We start from the raw sequence: 16239 nt of genomic DNA on the forward strand, positions 1-16239 counted from the left end.
GAGGGGGGGGGACCTCTGACGACAAACTCCCTTTGAAGTTTTAAACCGCATTCCCCGCCTTCCGGTCTGAAATTTTCTACCATCGTTCGATATAGGTCGCAAAGTTGGGATATCCAATGTGTTTGAGAAGTTGTTTTAGATCCTTGTTTGTTTCCAGGGGGGAAAGCGATGGGAAGTGGATATACTATACTACCTTACTGCACGACGTTACGACTTTTGATATTACTTGCTATACTTTGCTATCTATACCACCACTACCACCAATCACTACATCGAAAAAGGCTGGGAATAACGCCGAGAGAGGAGTTTCTTGGGTGAGAAAGGGAAGGGAAAAGAAGGGGTGTTTGAAGACGAATTCAAAGCGTATTGACCACAAAAACATAGCTAGAGAAAAACCTTTGATACTCGCTCACATGCCTTCTCCATCGATGCCAGAAAGCTTTGACACTGTGAACTCATTTTGAAGCTTCATAACTTTTCACCGAGAATCCCCGCGAGAAAAGTAGTAACAACAGCAGTAGCAACAACACAGCTGTAAAGTCTTTTTCATCCACCAAACTCCCCTTCAAGAAGAATAATGCTCAACATTACATATCATTTCAAGCTGCGCTCTACGATCCTAGAGGGTACAAAAATCATTGTGATACCAGTTCGAGTAACCCGAGATCCCCCTCCCTCTGCATTTTCATTCCGTGTCCCCGCCCCTTTTCAATCCAACCCCCCGGCCAAATTCACAGTACAAACCGGTAAATCTACTTTCATGTAGAGTGACATCTCCTCAAAGCAAAACAAATAACAATTGAGGGAAGTATTTCAGTGTTAAAAAAGTTTGAGAATGAACGACAAAAGGGCCAAGCCGACCTACGCGTGGCTTCGAACCATACAGCAGTAGGCCGGTATGGCCCTCACATATTTGGAATCATACCGTTCGGCCACAGCAGCGTTGCACGGTTGACAGGTCACGAACAGGAGTGCGGGGGATTCTGGGCCCCGTTGGGTTATAGACCCTTGACGATGAGAAGCCACCGTTCCCATCAAGGTTGTGATAGCACTGGACGATGTGGTGGTGTAAGTGCCATGTAGGTGAGTACCTCGATGGAGTAGAACAAAGGTGAAACCCCTCAATTAAGTATGGAATAAGGTAGCATAAACAATAAACAATACAATCATCAATCCAATCGAGCCTCCCCTCATTTTCATCATCATACAAGAAACAAGAATCCTAAACCCCTCCAGTGGTATGTACTGTTATCGTCGTCAAGGTTGTGGAGAATCCAAACTCCTCGTCATGAGAGGGGGAATAAAATAAACAACAACACGGCCGTTTCTCTGTTTGCCCTCCCCTTTTCCCCCAAGAACGCCGCGACTATGCAGACATGTACCGGTCAGAGGAAAGAAAGGATGAGATGGGGGGGGGAAAAATAGGCCGGATGAATGAAACAAAACTCCTCTCCAAAAAGAAAACTCCTGGAAGCTCCTGCGCTTTCCGAATGAGCCACCGGACCACCGTAAACGCCCTGCTTTTTGTGCACACGTCTGATTCTTCATACATCTGTCAACCATCCAAACGAGCCACGTGAGAGCGAGTCCCGGGTGAGCTTCCATAGGCGACGTCGCAATCCCTCAACCGTCTCCGGATCGAATGCATCGGTAAGATCCGACGGTAGTGGTACACCATCTTCGACGGGTACATTTCGCCCCGTCTCCCGGTCAATGGCAGACTCGGACCGAAAGGGACTCTATGCCTTGGCCTTGGGAACCGTCTGACCGGCGGGGGCGCTAACATCTCGCCGCTCGCCGGCGCCCTCAATCATCTTCTTGCGGGGTGTCGCGGTGCCTTGCGCGATGGACTTGGCGCGTCCACGGCGTTCGCGGATACGAGCCAATGCCTCCTCGCGGGTCATGGTTGGGGTCATGGCGGGGTTGTTGATATCAAAGGACATCTGGCAATCACCGCCAGATGGTGTACGAGCGCGCTCAAAGCGAGGCTGGGGTCGAGGCTTGTCGTCGCGGACAGGGACGGTTGTCGTCGTGGTCTTGGTGTAGAAGGCTGCGGCGGTGTGGGGGCGAAGGGTGTCGTCGAGCTGTGGTGAGGGACCTCTTGAAGAGCGGGATGCCGGTCGTTCTTCGGTGTCGGGCATGGTGGGGATGGAAGGGAGAGGTGCGGTGTGAACTTCGCCGTGGGCACCGCCGTGGGGTGCATTGAGGAGTGATGCCAGGGACATGCGTTCTTGAGCAAGGACAGCAAAGTCTGGGGGCTCGAGAGAAGGTGTCCGCGAATATCTCTCTGGAGCGTCGTGTGGTGTAGGAGGCTCGTTGGGAGATTCCTCACTTGACTCGTTCACTCGTCTTCCTCGGTCTTCTTGGGCCTCGATCTCGTCGGCTTCTTGCTGCGAAACGGTCCGGAAAATACCCTCACGGGCACAGAAGATGGTACTTCTCCTCTCTTCCTTGGATCTTCTGTGCGCCGCCGGCTTTTTGAAAGTCACGTCTTCGACAGGCGGGCTCAACGATGCCCTCAATGATGGGGATGATTCTCTTCCTCCACGGAGAAGGACCAGGTCACTGGCGTCGGCAATCTCAGCTGGCGGCATCAGTCTACGCTTGGGTGACAAGATGCTTGCTCTGTTTGAAGCCAGGCTCTGCCTCGGAGAGACGAGGCTTCTCCTCCTGTGAGACTTGGCGCATGGGCAGCACCGCAATTCGCATTCTGCCTGGAGGAAATCGACGAGCTCCTGAGCACGATCTGCACGCTGACGCTCCCACGATACCTGGAGCGAGAGCTCCTCAATCTCTCCTTCGCTGGCGGCGGATGAGATGATGTCGACTGTCGACAGAGAGAACCGCGGTCCCTTCTTCTTTGGTGACGCAAATTCGTCGTCGGGCGCGGCGTTGACTGCCTTGGGCAGGGGAATGCGGCCCTCGGCGGCGATGCGGGCCACCTCTTCCTCCTTAGCGAGGGTCTTGTAGACGTCGCGTTCCTGTTCGAGCATCTTGATTCGCTCGAAAGCCTCGCCGAGCTCCTGCTCCATGCCCACCATCTGGTAGCGAGCTTGGAAAGCTTCTTCCTCGCGGGCCTTGGAGCGCAACTTCTCGGCGTCAAGGTTGTCGGAGGCGGCGCGCCAGCCTTCGCGGGAAGCTTTTAGTTCTTCTTGAAGCTTGATGATTTGGGACTCGTTCTTGAACGTCTTTTTGCGCGCGAGCTTGATTTCCTTCTCCCATGCTGCTTTTGTGTGTGCGTAAGTCTCTTTTGCGCGGCCGTATTGTTCCTTGAGAGGATGTTAGCATCATTGACTTCCGTCCCTTGGACTGCGAGAGATGAGCCGTACCATGACGGTCTCGAGACGCTCGCTCACGCGCTGCTCTCGCTCTTTCCCCTTTTCCAGCTGAACCCGCAAGACCTTGGACTCGTCTTTGTATCTGCGCAGTTCCGTCTCGGCCTCCTCGCGACCCAACATGGCGCGCTTGAGTGCGGCATCGGCGGTCTTGCGCTCGAGAGTCTTTGACTGCATGGCGAGGTTGTTGAACTGGGAAATCTTCTCATGGACGGAGCTGTCTCGGCCTCCAGGACTACTGCGAGGCGAGGTGAAGAGGTTACGAGCTTGCTGTGTCTTGTTTGCGCGGTCTGGGGTCATTGGACTGAGTGGCCCGCCCGGCGAGGACGGTTGATCGGCGCTGTCGGCCATGGTGGTGATGGCGATGGTGTTTCTGTGGTTATCGTGCGGTTTCTGTCATGCAGGATGCGTGGTTTATAGTATAGTTGTGCTTTGGGAAACTGTCTGCTTCGAGGGGTCGATGCTCGAAGACGTTTTGCATGTGTCGCGGCGAGCAAGAATGACGATGATGGCGTTGGGAGGTGAGAAGAAAGCCTTAACGGAGGTGGTATGGATCATGTATGGTAGGGTACTATCCGCAGAAGCCAAAAGTAAAGGTGTATTGTATTGTAGCTGTGTCCCAGTCCAGGTTGTGGTGTGGGTAGGGGCAGCACAGCAAGAGAGCAGGTGGGCGGCTGTTTACAGAGCGGGCGCTGGAGTTGCTGCAGGTGGGTTGTCTGGGTGACGCGGCGGATTGGTCTAGCGAAATGGCTCATTTGGCCCTGGGATTGGTTGGGGGGTCGAGTGACATATGTAATCAGCTCCACTTTTGGGCGAAGAAAAAAAAGACGTTTTTCAAAAGTTGGGCAGCTGCTTAATGCGGTATGTCACTCGGTAGAAGGATCCTCCATTGAAAACTTGGGTACGGATACTTGAGGGAACTCGATAAACAACATAGGGGCTACATGCATATAGGAAACCAATGCATGAGGCAGGAAGATGGAAAGAAGGGATGGCGATGGATTAAATGACTTTTACTCACAGCCTTTTCCTTCTAGCTAAAACACTTCCACTGAATACTATGTACGGAATATGGATTTAGCTCCCGGCCCAGAGATGGAGGGTTTCTGCCTGTTGCATCTGAAGATTCCCCAACCTGCATTGTGTCGCACAAGTGGATGCCCACTATCCGTACCAGTAGTACTCCGTACTCCGTAATACCTTACCTTTTGATCGTTCTGACCAGGGTCACAGCTTCTGGAAGCTCTTTCCGTGTACTCCGTTTCCGAACTAATATCATCATCCATGAGGTAAGCAGCCAATGCATGAACACAGCTCGGCATAGCTCGAGGCTTTGCTCTTTTAATTAGGTGCTATCCTCTTCTGGCACTCCTCAAATGCTTTCGTAAGCAGCTCTAAGCCACTAGCCCATTCGAGAGAGCTGCCACCGGCTGCCACTTTATGTGTAACTCACCCGTCTCCAGGGAACCCTCCTGCATTCGGTCCAGTCTTGCCAAAGTCTCCAGAAAGCTGCAAAGTGTTCCCTAGATCAGAATCAGAACCTCCAAACATCCAAGGGTCCCCAACTTGTCAAAAGAAGACCCAGAAAAGGGGGTCTCCTCCCATCGGATGGTTTGGATCCGCAGCGACCTATCACACGCCATCTAAAAGTCACTTTTTTTTATTCTGTCTGCACTGCTGCTGCGCTTTCCTCGCTCTCGGCCTCCACCTCATCGCCGTCCCGTCCGGCCGTATTTTGCCCATTGCCAGGTTCCGGCGGGGTGGGCAAGGAATCCGTCCGCGTACGGATACATACTCCGTACATTCCCATCTTTTTTTAAATATATCTGGAATCGTGTCCCGTGGGATTGGCCAGGCCACATTGAACAACGTGACATCTGCAACGCGAACTCCCTAGAGCTTCCTAGCACCAAGGGCGTCGATCACTTAAAGTAGTTTCCCCGGCAGTGAGACTTTCCGAACGGGCAACCGTACCCAAAGCTTCCTATCCTACCAACTACACCTCACCTCACCTCGTCTCGCCTCACCTCCCCAAAGACACACACACACACACACACACACACACAAACATACAATGGTCGATGACGCAGCGAGCCTGCGGCAACGCAAGCGCGTCGAAGAAGTCGACTCGGACGGCAACGCCATCGATGAGGACGCACCGGCTGTTTCCAAAGGAGAGAAGAAGAGCAAAAAGTCCAAAAAGAACAAGACGTACACGGACGAGTACAGCCCCTACCTCGACATTCTCCGCCTCCTCAGCTTCTTCTTCCTCGCCTCGTGCGCCCTGAGCTACCTCCAGAGCGGCGGCGAGAGCTTCTTCTGGGGCCAGAAGAATAAACCCTGGTACATGAAGCCCAGCTACTGGAAGGCCAAATGGGTATGTGTACTCTTCCTCGCCCTTCTCCCATTCCCAAAGCCCCAATTCACCTTCCCATCCCCATCCTATGGAAGCGCAACAGACAAGAACGGCTCAAACAGAAAGCTAACATGACCCCAAACCCCCACAGAACGGCCCCCTCTACCTAACCCCCGAAGAACTCCTCCAATACGACGGCTCCGACCCCTCCAAACCAATCTACCTCGCCATCAACCACACAATCTTTGACGTCTCCGCCAATCCGCGCATCTACGGCCCAGGCGGCTCCTACAACGTCTTTGCCGGCCGCGACGCCTCCCGCGGCTTCGTCACGGGCTGCTTCGTCGAGGACCGCACCCCGGACATGCGCGGCGTAGAAGACATGTTCTTACCCCTGGACGACCCCGAAGTCGACCGCCACTGGTCGTACGCCGATATGCAGGCCCTCCAGGCCGAGGAGCGCGCAGCGGCGGAGAAGAAGGTGCATGATGCGCTGAAGCACTGGGTTGATTTCTTTAGCAAGAGTGATAAGTATGGTGAGGTGGGGCGGGTGAAGAGGGAGGATGGGTGGTTGGCTAAGGAGAAGAGGAGGCCGCTTTGTGAGCAGGCGCAGAAGGGACGGGTGAAGAGGGTTGTCCCTGGACAGGAGAAGAATTAAGGCTGAGACATGATGTCTATGGGTTGGTGTACTTCCTGTCGGGATTTGGTGTTTGTGTTTTGATGATGATTCACTGTAGTATACTAGGGAGGGAGAGAGAAAGAAGGGAAAAGAGGCTGTCTTTCGTATAACATGGAGCCGGCGGACCTTTTCAAGATGTTCGATGTCTGCGCTATACTTTTCCATTCCTATGTGACGTATATGACGTTCAGAGGGGAGAAGTTTTCAGATTACGGACCCAATGGAAACCGACACGTCCTTGGTCTGCTTGGTAGTTCCGTCAGTAATCCTCGTGCCGTGGAGTTACCTTTTCTAAGCTACCGACTCGAGGCAAACTCCACTAGAGAGGTAATCCTAGAGTCTTTTGTTCTTTGAATTGACCTACTCTATATAGCACTCGGCGTGGGTAGCACCTAGACGGCAGATGGCCATCCTCACATCAGAATGAGTTGATTACACTCCGTTGCGGACGATGCTGTCTTCCAGTGTCTGATCAGGTAAATTAACAGTTTATAATTTCAAAGAACCAGGTTCTGTACTAACAAGAAAATAGATACGCAGTACTGAACAGGGCCAAACGAAAAGCGGCATGATTTACCAGAATCAATAAAACTCGATTTAGATGCTATAGCAGGAGGCCCGCAATCCCAGCGTTTTTCCAACACGGACCCCATATACACAGAGAATCCCGTCTAGTTGTGTTTTGTTATCTCGTCATACATCACATCCCCTTCGCGGGAATATGCCACACCCAAAAGTGAGAAAAGGAAAAGTGAATGGTATTAAGTTCATCATCACAAAGAAATTGGTTTGTTTACACCCGTAGTAATAGCCCAGTAGTAGTAGTCCAGAAACCGAAACTCCTGGCCCGTACCCCCACCCCCCTGACCCCCCCATCCCGAAAAGCACACCGACAAGGTAACTAACCCCCTTACATGAGCAGGAAGGCAGCGCCGAGAGCGAGCAAAAAGGTGCCAGGTGCGCTGAGGGAGACGGCGCCGGCAGTAGGGGGAGAAGACGGGGTAGCAGAGGAACCACCGCCGTTGTTGGAGCCGCCGTTGCCGGAACCGCCACCGTTGTTGGAGCCGCCGCCGGCACCGCCGGTGGGGGAAGCGGAACCGCCGCCATTGGAGCCACCGGCTGCGCCACCGCCGGGGATCTGGGCCTGGGCGACGTTCTTTGCGGCCTTTGCGTAGTTCTCAATGGAACGGGTTGCGTTTGCCTTGGTGCTGTTTGGGGAAATGTAGGTTAGCATTGAGGTGTCATTCCGAGTTTGCTTGTGTTTGTAGGTGGTGTGGGAGAGGGTGAGGGTGGTGTTCATGCGTCTTGTGTCATCGTCCGAAAGCTGAAACGTGGTGCAGCCACGAGGACGGCACGCGCTAACCGGGGGGATGCCAACACTCTTCAAGAAAGCTTGACGTTTGCCGCGAAAAACACCAACGACTGTGAAGTAGAGGATTTGAATAGAACAGAGGGTAGACTCACTTCTCATTGATAACCATCACCATGCCGTTTTGGCAATGCTTGCCCTGAGAGCAGTAAAGCCACATGGGCGTGGTGGAGTTGACCATGACGGTGAAGACGGGAATCTGGCCCTTGGCGGCGGAGGCGGCGACGGGCTGGTAGCCAGAGTAGACGCCCTTTGCCGAGGTGTTGACGTTGGAGACGGGGATGCACGGGTTGTCAAAGGTGGACTGTACGACGGAGTGGTTGCCGCCGCGGAACTGGAACTGAACCATGGAGCCGACGGGGGCGTTGATCTTTTCCGGGAAGAACTTGAGGGTGTTGTTCGTGGAGGCGACGGAGACGACTTGGACGTCGACGGCTATGGGAATTGCGTGTCAGCCTACTGTTTGGTTCCGTGTACCATGTTTCCCGTTTGTCTCTTCCCCCGTAAAAGCTTACCCGAAGCGACGGCGGCCAGAGCCGAAACAACCATGGCTGAGATATGCATCTTGATATTGATTTTATCGAGTTTTAAAAACCGGGGAAATAGTGTCGTGAATAGTGGTTGTCGAGAAGACGAGTCGAGAGAGTGACTACTAAAAGTTGGAGATATTCGAAATAGCGACTCGCGCTTTTTGGTAGGACTAGCCTCTTGAAGAAGTTGAACAGAATTAAACGTAAACGGAAGAATAAGAAAAGAAGCAAATAGGAAATCCCGCCTCGTGAAAGTTGTCAGTGATGGAATCTCTAAGAGAAGAGGGAACTCGGAAAGTAGGGGGGTGCGAGGGAACGGCATGAATTTAAGCAACCTTCGGGATCGTCCCAAGAATTTTGTCGCACGCCTCGACGACGAGATGCCAGAACAAGGGGACCCTCAGACCCCTGCTCTGGCGGCCGTCCTGTGGTGCCTGGGTTGTCGTCTTGCATCTGAACAACCGTGACAAGCAAAATGATGCCCACCCCCGGCGGCGCGACATCAGTTGTACAGCCGACAGGGGGGTAAGGCGACAAGGCGAAGGGATGAGGCATGGGTGGGCAAGGCCTTTGGAACGTGCGGTGGTGTTGCACTGGGGGCGAGTGGAGGAGGCGAGGACTTGAAGCGAGGCGAATGGGCCATTGGGCACATCGTGTATGAGTTGCGACTTGCGACTTGCGAGGAGATAAGGGGAGGGGAGAGAAAGGTCAGGGGGGGTGTGAGGGAGGCTGATGCAGCAGTGGTTGAAACACGTTTTGACCATCACAGCCGGGCCATGGGTGTGAGAGCCTACCCTGCATACCCGCCGTATGTCTCTTGTGTGTTCAAATTGTGTGCGGAAAGCGTACGGATAGGTCAATGATGGACCTGTTGAGTACAGCCCAGGACAAGAAGAAACACATCAAGACCCGACCTTGCAGGAGATTGCCTGTCTTCTCTGCCCTTGAGAGGAGACTGAGAGGCCTTGCTTTGCACTTGCTTGCTGCCTTCTGTCGCTGTCGGTGGACTCTTTTCTCAATGCTTGGCGGACAGGACAGGACAGGACAGGATATGCAGGCCAATCTGCCTTCTACCGCCTAACAGTAGCTAATAAGATGGGTTTGCCGCAAGGTGCCGTGTAGGGAGCCCTTGTTTCCAGTTGCCAGACTTTTCAGAAGCGTAGATGGATCATGGAGTACGGAGTATACTAGTACGGGGAAACCCCAAGCCAAGACGCGCGGAAGGACAAGAGTGCAGTAACTTGCAGGGATTGGTGGAAGCCGTTCTAGCCGATCTACATGGCCCTCTTCCGTCTTTGAGGGAAAGAAATGAAGGGATCTGGATAAGTCGATCCGAAGAGTCGCAAACATGGTTGGAGTTGCTTAGACCTTGGACTAAGATAGACGCAGTTGTAGTTGCGGATGGATCGTTTGGCGCACTACGCCACGCCACGCCACGCCACGCCACGCTATGCTGCGGCATGCTCAACGTCAACTGATGATGACGGGCCGGGGATGAGACCAAAAGAGAGAGCGCGCGAGACTCACGAGACAAGAAAAGACGGCAATTGGGTTTTGGCAACACCAGGGCAGTCTATGCCTTAGTACCTAAACACCTAATTGCGGCACTCGACGCCCAAGCTCTGGTATGCTACGCTTCACGATGAGGTGGGTTGTAACGTCAACGTCGTCAGAGTTGGGACCAGACCGATCTTGACAGCAAGGCCAGACAAGAAAAGAACAGTAGGTGTAACGGCAGTTCGTCCGCCTCTACCTAGTCCTGTAACCTGTTGGGAAGAAAAGTCATCTCATCAAGACATCAGCCCGTTCTGCCCCGTCAAACCACAAGCCACGACTTTAGCGCACTCGCATTCAAGGAAAACTCACACACCTACCACCCAACATGTCAGACGATAGAGAGAGTGTGTGTGTGAAGACTGAACAGTGAAGCAACGGTCACATATTCGTCTATCCATACTTGCAGCCTGATGTTAGCAACGAGAGTCGACTGAGGAAAGGACCCCCGGCAGCACGGCGCAACTCTGCAACGAGACCAAGACAAGCCAGCATCCTCGAGGCCCACGCCCCCCGGGTTGATTGAGGGTCCTGCTGGTACCTAGTCACATACTCGGTAGGTAGTCGACAATGGCGAGGAGGAGGAGGAGGAGGAGGAGAAGCAGGAGGAGACCTTGTTCAAAAGCTGTCGGACGACGTCGAAGCCGAAATAAGGTTGAGGTCATGCACGGTCCACCCAACGACCCAGGTACCCCCGTACCATCCGTACCTTCGTACCTGATTCCCCGCTTATTCGATCCAGCGCCCTTCTCATTGGCCAAAACCTGCGACTGGTCTCCAAAAGAGGCTGGCGCTCGGATGTGCTTCACCTTTCTCCTTCAGCCCTCTGACACTTTCGCGACGTACCCTGTTTCATCCACTCCGTCCCTCGCTCTTTCCCCCCAGGAACTACCCATCTCATTCTCGCCCATTCTTCAACTCTCCTCCGCCTTCGCTTCCCAACTCCATGGGTCTTAGTTACTTCGATGGATCTTATACTACTGGCTACTGCCTCACATGGACAACGGATAATGGATGACATGGCCTAACTAACCCTTCCCGTCCGTCCCTCCGTCCTCCGTCCTTGTCCCGGACCACATTGCGTCCCAGCCCTCTCTTAGCACCGCTCAACTATGCACCAGTCTGCCGGTTGGCGTGACGTCGTCCCTTGATTCTGCCCTGGCGTAATTAAATGCCTAACCGCTCTCCGTGTCTCCAGTCTCCGCCAGTCTGGGGCTCTAAAAAGAATTGTCCGATTCACAAATGAAGTGCCCACCGAAACCAAGAAACATGATCCATGCCCTTGCTCGCCTTGGCTATGTTAAGTCTGTCCAGGACTTCAAACAGGCTCTGGTGCTCTACTATGTAGGAGTCTTGCACACTAGTCAACTCGTCCCGGTGCACCGCCGTTGCTTGTCACTGCTCGGCTGCTTCTTCCCGCCATCCTATCAGGTCTGTGAGCCTCAACCCAGACGATCCAGACACACACAACCCTCGACCCGCCTAGCAGCAAGAGTCTTACTGTCCCGGCCCTCTCACAATCACGACCATCCCTCGGTCGTCACAGAAGAGACGCTTCAAAATGGAGACACACATTGGCGTCTGATGTTTTGCCTGCCTTGTTCCATTTCCTCCCATCTTTGCTTCTTCTCCCCCTTCAACGTTCACAGACATCTCGCCCGCGGCCAACGGGCTACGAGAGTCTCTTCAACCCATGGAGGAAAAAGTAAAAAGGAGAGCATCCCCTGTCTTGCACTGTCACTCACCAAAGCGGCGATGCGGCTCCAAGTAGCAACACCAGCCACGGCAAATAGTCCTGGATACATCATACGCCAGATTCGCTTTCCCAAGATCTAACATCCCGGCCTCCACACCCACACCGGCTTTTGCTTTCTATTCTTCTACTTTCCACTCGAGCGCTTCTTCATGCCCACTCTTTGCCATGACGGCTTCCCCGACCTTTTGACTCTCTTTCTCTCTCTTTCTCTCGCAACTCTCAAGCCCGTGCCTGACTTGCAGTTTCTACCTAACCTTACTCATCGCAGCCCGCGGTTCGCGGTAACTGGGATTAACATGGCTTCCCTGCAGTCTTCACCTGCATGATCTTGTTGCCCTCCCACATGCCCTCCCAGCCCCCAGCCCAACGGCCTCCCTTCATCCGCTATTTCACCTATCCGCGTAGATCATTCACTCATATCCTGCCATGATGTGCCATCCAACTTCAAAAGGCCATTGAAAGATTCTCAGGTCCAGGGGGGAAGCCTCACGGACACCATGGCCTTTCCCGGGGCCATTACTACGAGGACCATATAGCCGCCTTTCTGATATACCTCACAAAGAGACCCTCTGTCGCCCGCCGTCTAGCCGTCTAGCACGTTTCGTCGTCTAGACGACTGTCACGATTCCTCCCTTTGACGTAGCCAGTCGGGGTAATAACTCCCCGTCTCAAGGCAGAGAAACGAAACGCTTCCTGGCCCTGGTATCGATCAATGGTGAAATCAATCATCAGTCCCCCACCACTCAATGACACTCCAGTACTCTACGACTCCCTCTTCACGTCTCTCAAATCTCACACCTTGCTCCCGCAAATTCCAAAAGAGAGAGCTAATAATAGTCAACGGCTTTCGAGCAAAGTGTCCAAGCCCTCGTTCGTTGTCGAAAGTTCAACCCATGGATGAAATGACAGGTTAACTCTCGCTCAATTCAGAAACCATAACCCGTGTTTGGAATGTTCTTTTCTCTCCCCCCCTCCCCTCCCCGTCCTCTGGCATCATCCCATCTTTCTCTTCTACCACAGAAGGGAAAACTCTCCTTTCAATGCACCGCCGCCGCTCCTACCCTAGATCTCGGCCAGCATCGCCGTGAACCATAATATCAACGGTCCTTTCCTCTTCCCTTCCCTCCTGCCTCTACAACACACACCTTGTCAGAACCATGCAAGGCCAGCCCGGACAAACAAACAGACTTTTCACGAATAAGTCCAGGGCTAACCTGCGTCAATCAACCGTCGCCAAGAATTCTCGACAAACTCATGTTTCGCGAGACAGGTGAGAGAGAGGCTAAGGCACTGAGTGTGTGACTGATGGCAAAAAGAGAGAAGATTGGGCCAAACCTTTCTTTGACACGCACGACCCCCGAATCCGACTCAACTCGCCTTCTCCGAACATGTGCTCTGCAGTCCCAAATTGACAACATAGGCTGCTTCCCTCCCAGGCCACATCCTAGTGGAAAAAGAAGGGAGCAGAAAGACAGATCCGATCGCGAAGGCGGGGACTTGTTTTCTCCCCCTAAGCTTTCCCTTTGCTTTGCTCTGCCAAGGAATTGAACTGTCGATTTCTTCTGAGACTCTTCCCTTGAGTCTCCGATGACTTGGCAACTGATTGAATAGCCCCAACTTGGCATGGCTTGAGAATTCGTTGAAAGTAGGTCTTGGTGCGCTCTTGGCATGTATTATATCGTATGGGGCTGGTGCTTTGGTATCAACTAAACTAGGAGACCAGGTCACGCGATAATTTCAAACCTCACAAAGTCGTCGGATCACAAATCTGCTTCAAACGTCGAGGCGATGATTCAACGGCTGGTCTTTGGTGGAAGCGGAACAGACCCCCAAGACTGAATCCTCGCATCTTCATCTTAATCTCGTCTTGCTTCAACTTGAGACTTGCGACAACTTAGGTGTGGCTTTTCACAGTGTATGAGGCCAAGACAAGTGTCCAAGAACCTCAGCATCCCGCGGGACCGCGCTTAAACCATCGTGAAGACATTTTCAACCAAGATCTCCTCTCGGCTATACAGCGCTTGTAAGTGTGTAAAAATCGGCAGGGACGCTGGGCGCCAGTCCAGACCCAGACGTCATAGCGAGCGAATTAGACTTGTTCCAAGAAAGAAGGAGAACAAGGCCAATGTGAGAACACAGCGGCTTCGTAGTCTGTAGTCCACTAGTGCAGGCAGTCAAGAGGCGCATATGTCGGCCCTGAAAACCCACGATGGATCAGTCGAACGGCAGTGGGATTCAGCCGCAAGTCACCTCTCCATGCCGTCTAGACCCAAGACACTTCGTGAAAGGCAAGATATCATTGGTTTCTAATACTCAGAAAAAGGATAGCTATCCGCCTCTTGGAACTAGTTTCAACCCCAGACTCTCATCGCCCTTGAAGAAACACAACCTCTTGCTTCAGACTAGTCAAGTGCGGGCTCAGCTGTCACCCGACTCCCGTCTCTAGAAACACCTGTCTCCGTACCCCGACTTTTTGGATATTCGTTTAGGAGGAGGCTCAAGTTCTCAACCAAGGAGAGAGCATACTGATTCCAGCGGTCCAACAAAGAGGCCCAAGGCTCGTTGTGTCAGCGTAACGTTTCGTCCCAAGGCCGCCCTCCCCCCTATCCCCACCAGACGTAAAGAGCCTCATCCTCGAACAACAAAAGCGTGCAATTTTAGCCGATGGTTCAAAACTCGACAGGTCCAATGTGGGTATGCTACTGTGTACGGATAGCACAGAGACAATTACCCTCGGACTTTCTTCCATTTCTGTTCATCTAGGTAGCATACCCCCTTCCGCATCCCCCTCTAGACAGACCATCCCACTACAAGGTCTATGACATCTCTGGTGTCTAGCGTGCCGTTTCGTCTGAACCTCCCCAAGTTACAATGTTGAGGCAACAAAAAATTTCGAATGGCAGTTGACCGCCGTTCGTACTTTGGTTTTACCGCTGTAATAGCTATTCCCGGGGTTTTCGGCATTTTTATCCGCTTCCTTGATCGACCGGGCTGCGGCAGTAACACACAACACCATGGTGCGCGCACAAGCAGGTCGGCCTAAAGTCCAGACACCGATTATTCTGTAATGCGTCAGGCAAAGACAGATGCCCTTAGTGTCAGAATGACCGTGTTTCCAGTCTCCTCTGCATCGTAGTAAACATGCCTGATCATCACAGCGTGGGCTGTGCTCCACGTGATCGACCGGAGCAAAAGCGTTGCCTTCCCGACATATTGCATGAGTCCCTCGCAGCCTGTGTGAAAAGTTGTGGTAAAGGCCTCCCTCACACCTGTTCCACGGACATGGCCGCCACAAGGCTGATGAAGAAACGAGGATCACAACATTGTCTTGTGTAGATCCGACGATGATGCTGCAGGATTCGGTCGACGATGAGACTGATCCCCACGTTCCATTCCCATGCCATGAAATACTTGAGGCAGGCTCATATGGCCTCGCTTATGGTCTACTGTCTGCTTGATGAGCGACTCGAGATCTCCGGACCCGCAGCGGTCTTCGTCGAAATAAGCGGTGGAGGTAGTGTCGAGCTGACAGCTTCGTTGCCGTGTATCACCCGCCAAACAAAGGCCCAAGGGACGTGGCCAACAATTTTCCAAGTCCCAACCGAACAGCACTTCTTTTCCCTCGGAGCCTAGAGTGTAGTGAACGAAAAAGGGGTATCGTTCATCATTTCGTCGTTTTCTGATCTCAACCCCCATGCTAGAAGTCCATGAGCAGCTGAGGGGCAATCTTCTCCAAATCCTCGACCTTTGTTCAACCAGTCAGCGAGTTCCCTCAACATCAGAAAGATCCAGAGACACTCACCTCAAGAAAGCCACCAGGCCTCTCATGCACACAGCGCGCAATGGCCTCCCTCACAAAGATATCCATATACTTCCCCGCCGCCAGATTGGCGTCCTTGCTGAGCCTCGTGTCGTCCTTTTCAAAGAACTCGTGCAGCAGCCGCGTGAGCAACTCGGGTGGGATCGTATTGTCCGGGCCTTCGTCCTCGCCCTCGTCTTCTTGCTCCTCTTGCTCCTCTTCCTCTGCATCATCGTCCGCTTCTCGCTGGCCTCGCGATGGCGGCGCATCGCTGTCGGAGAGCTCAAAAGGTCCCGACTTCTTGCGGGCCGGCTGCTGCGCAGCTTTCCGCTTCGTGCCTGTGACTGGCTGTTGGGCTTTGCCAGGGCGGCCGCGCTTCGCTGGTTCGGCTGCTTGTCTCGGCATGTTTGTAGTTTCTTAGGCTGCCCGCGCTGCTTCAAGAGTGACGGTATGCTTGCTTCGAGGTAGTAGTAGTAGGAGCTAGACCGAGGTGGTGGCGTCAGATCAATAGTTCTACCGTGTCAAGTTTGGTGACAGAGATTCCACGTGTCGACGGCGTGATAACCCACTTCTCCAAGTAAACACAGGGTGTCAGATGTCAGAGGTGCATCTGCTGAACGACGAGATTCGATCTGGTCTGGGAATCAGGCGATCAGGGCGGGGAGCACGTGGGGGAGATTTAGAGCTTGGAGCGGGACGCGACTGTCACTGTCACCTGTGGAGTGCAAGCGCGTCTGGGCGAGCTAGCGCCATTGGCCAATAAGAACACCACAACAGCCAAGCTCAGGAAGGGATGCATCACGAATTTTGGTTTGAATCAACTCCAAGGTATAACCATCATGTCGCAGTAATCAGGTGGGA

General features: G+C 53.2%; 4 protein-coding genes across 4 annotated transcripts; 1 reads left to right on the plus strand and 3 right to left on the minus strand.

Annotated features, from left to right (window-relative positions):
• Window positions 1-1739: 1739 nt before the first annotated feature.
• BDP55DRAFT_558417 (uncharacterized protein) lies at window positions 1740-3686 on the minus strand (the record flags this gene model as incomplete). Its single annotated transcript, XM_060569800.1, has 2 exons — window positions 1740-3269; window positions 3330-3686. The coding sequence occupies 2 exons, from the start codon at window positions 3684-3686 to the stop codon at window positions 1740-1742; spliced, it is 1887 nt and encodes a 628-aa protein (XP_060426404.1).
• Window positions 3687-5409: 1723 nt separating this feature from the next.
• Window positions 5410-6349, plus strand: BDP55DRAFT_731405 (cytochrome b5-like Heme/Steroid binding domain-containing protein; the record flags this gene model as incomplete). Its single annotated transcript, XM_060579808.1, has 2 exons — window positions 5410-5712; window positions 5843-6349. 2 exons carry the CDS (start codon window positions 5410-5412, stop codon window positions 6347-6349), a joined length of 810 nt encoding a protein of 269 aa, XP_060426405.1.
• A 1258-nt stretch (window positions 6350-7607) lies between these two features.
• On the minus strand, window positions 7608-9011 carry BDP55DRAFT_249439 (uncharacterized protein). The gene is made up of 2 exons (XM_060566268.1): window positions 8255-9011; window positions 7608-8174 (listed from the first exon to the last, which is right to left on the minus strand). Exons 1-2 carry the CDS (start codon window positions 8589-8591, stop codon window positions 7831-7833), a joined length of 681 nt encoding a protein of 226 aa, XP_060426406.1. The 5' UTR covers window positions 8592-9011; the 3' UTR covers window positions 7608-7830.
• A 6265-nt stretch (window positions 9012-15276) lies between these two features.
• Window positions 15277-15783, minus strand: BDP55DRAFT_731407 (CENP-S associating centromere protein X-domain-containing protein; the record flags this gene model as incomplete). Its single annotated transcript, XM_060579809.1, has 2 exons — window positions 15277-15324; window positions 15382-15783. The coding sequence occupies 2 exons, from the start codon at window positions 15781-15783 to the stop codon at window positions 15277-15279; spliced, it is 450 nt and encodes a 149-aa protein (XP_060426407.1).
• Window positions 15784-16239: the final 456 nt, after the last annotated feature.

Source organism: Colletotrichum godetiae (genome assembly GCF_030913485.1).
Source record: "Colletotrichum godetiae strain CBS 193.32 chromosome Unknown BDP55scaffold_38, whole genome shotgun sequence".
Classification (NCBI taxonomy): Eukaryota; Fungi; Ascomycota; class Sordariomycetes; order Glomerellales; family Glomerellaceae; genus Colletotrichum; species Colletotrichum godetiae.

Excerpts from the sequence above, each read along its gene's own strand:
- BDP55DRAFT_249439 (XM_060566268.1), bottom strand. The coding sequence starts at position 8,591 with ATGCCGTTCCCTCGCACCCCCCTACTTTCCGAGTTCCCTCTTCTCTTA. Across the intron at positions 8,175-8,254 it reads TCTGGCCGCCGTCGCTTCGG|CCGTCGACGTCCAAGTCGTC; the intron begins GTAAGCTTTTAC and ends CAATTCCCATAG.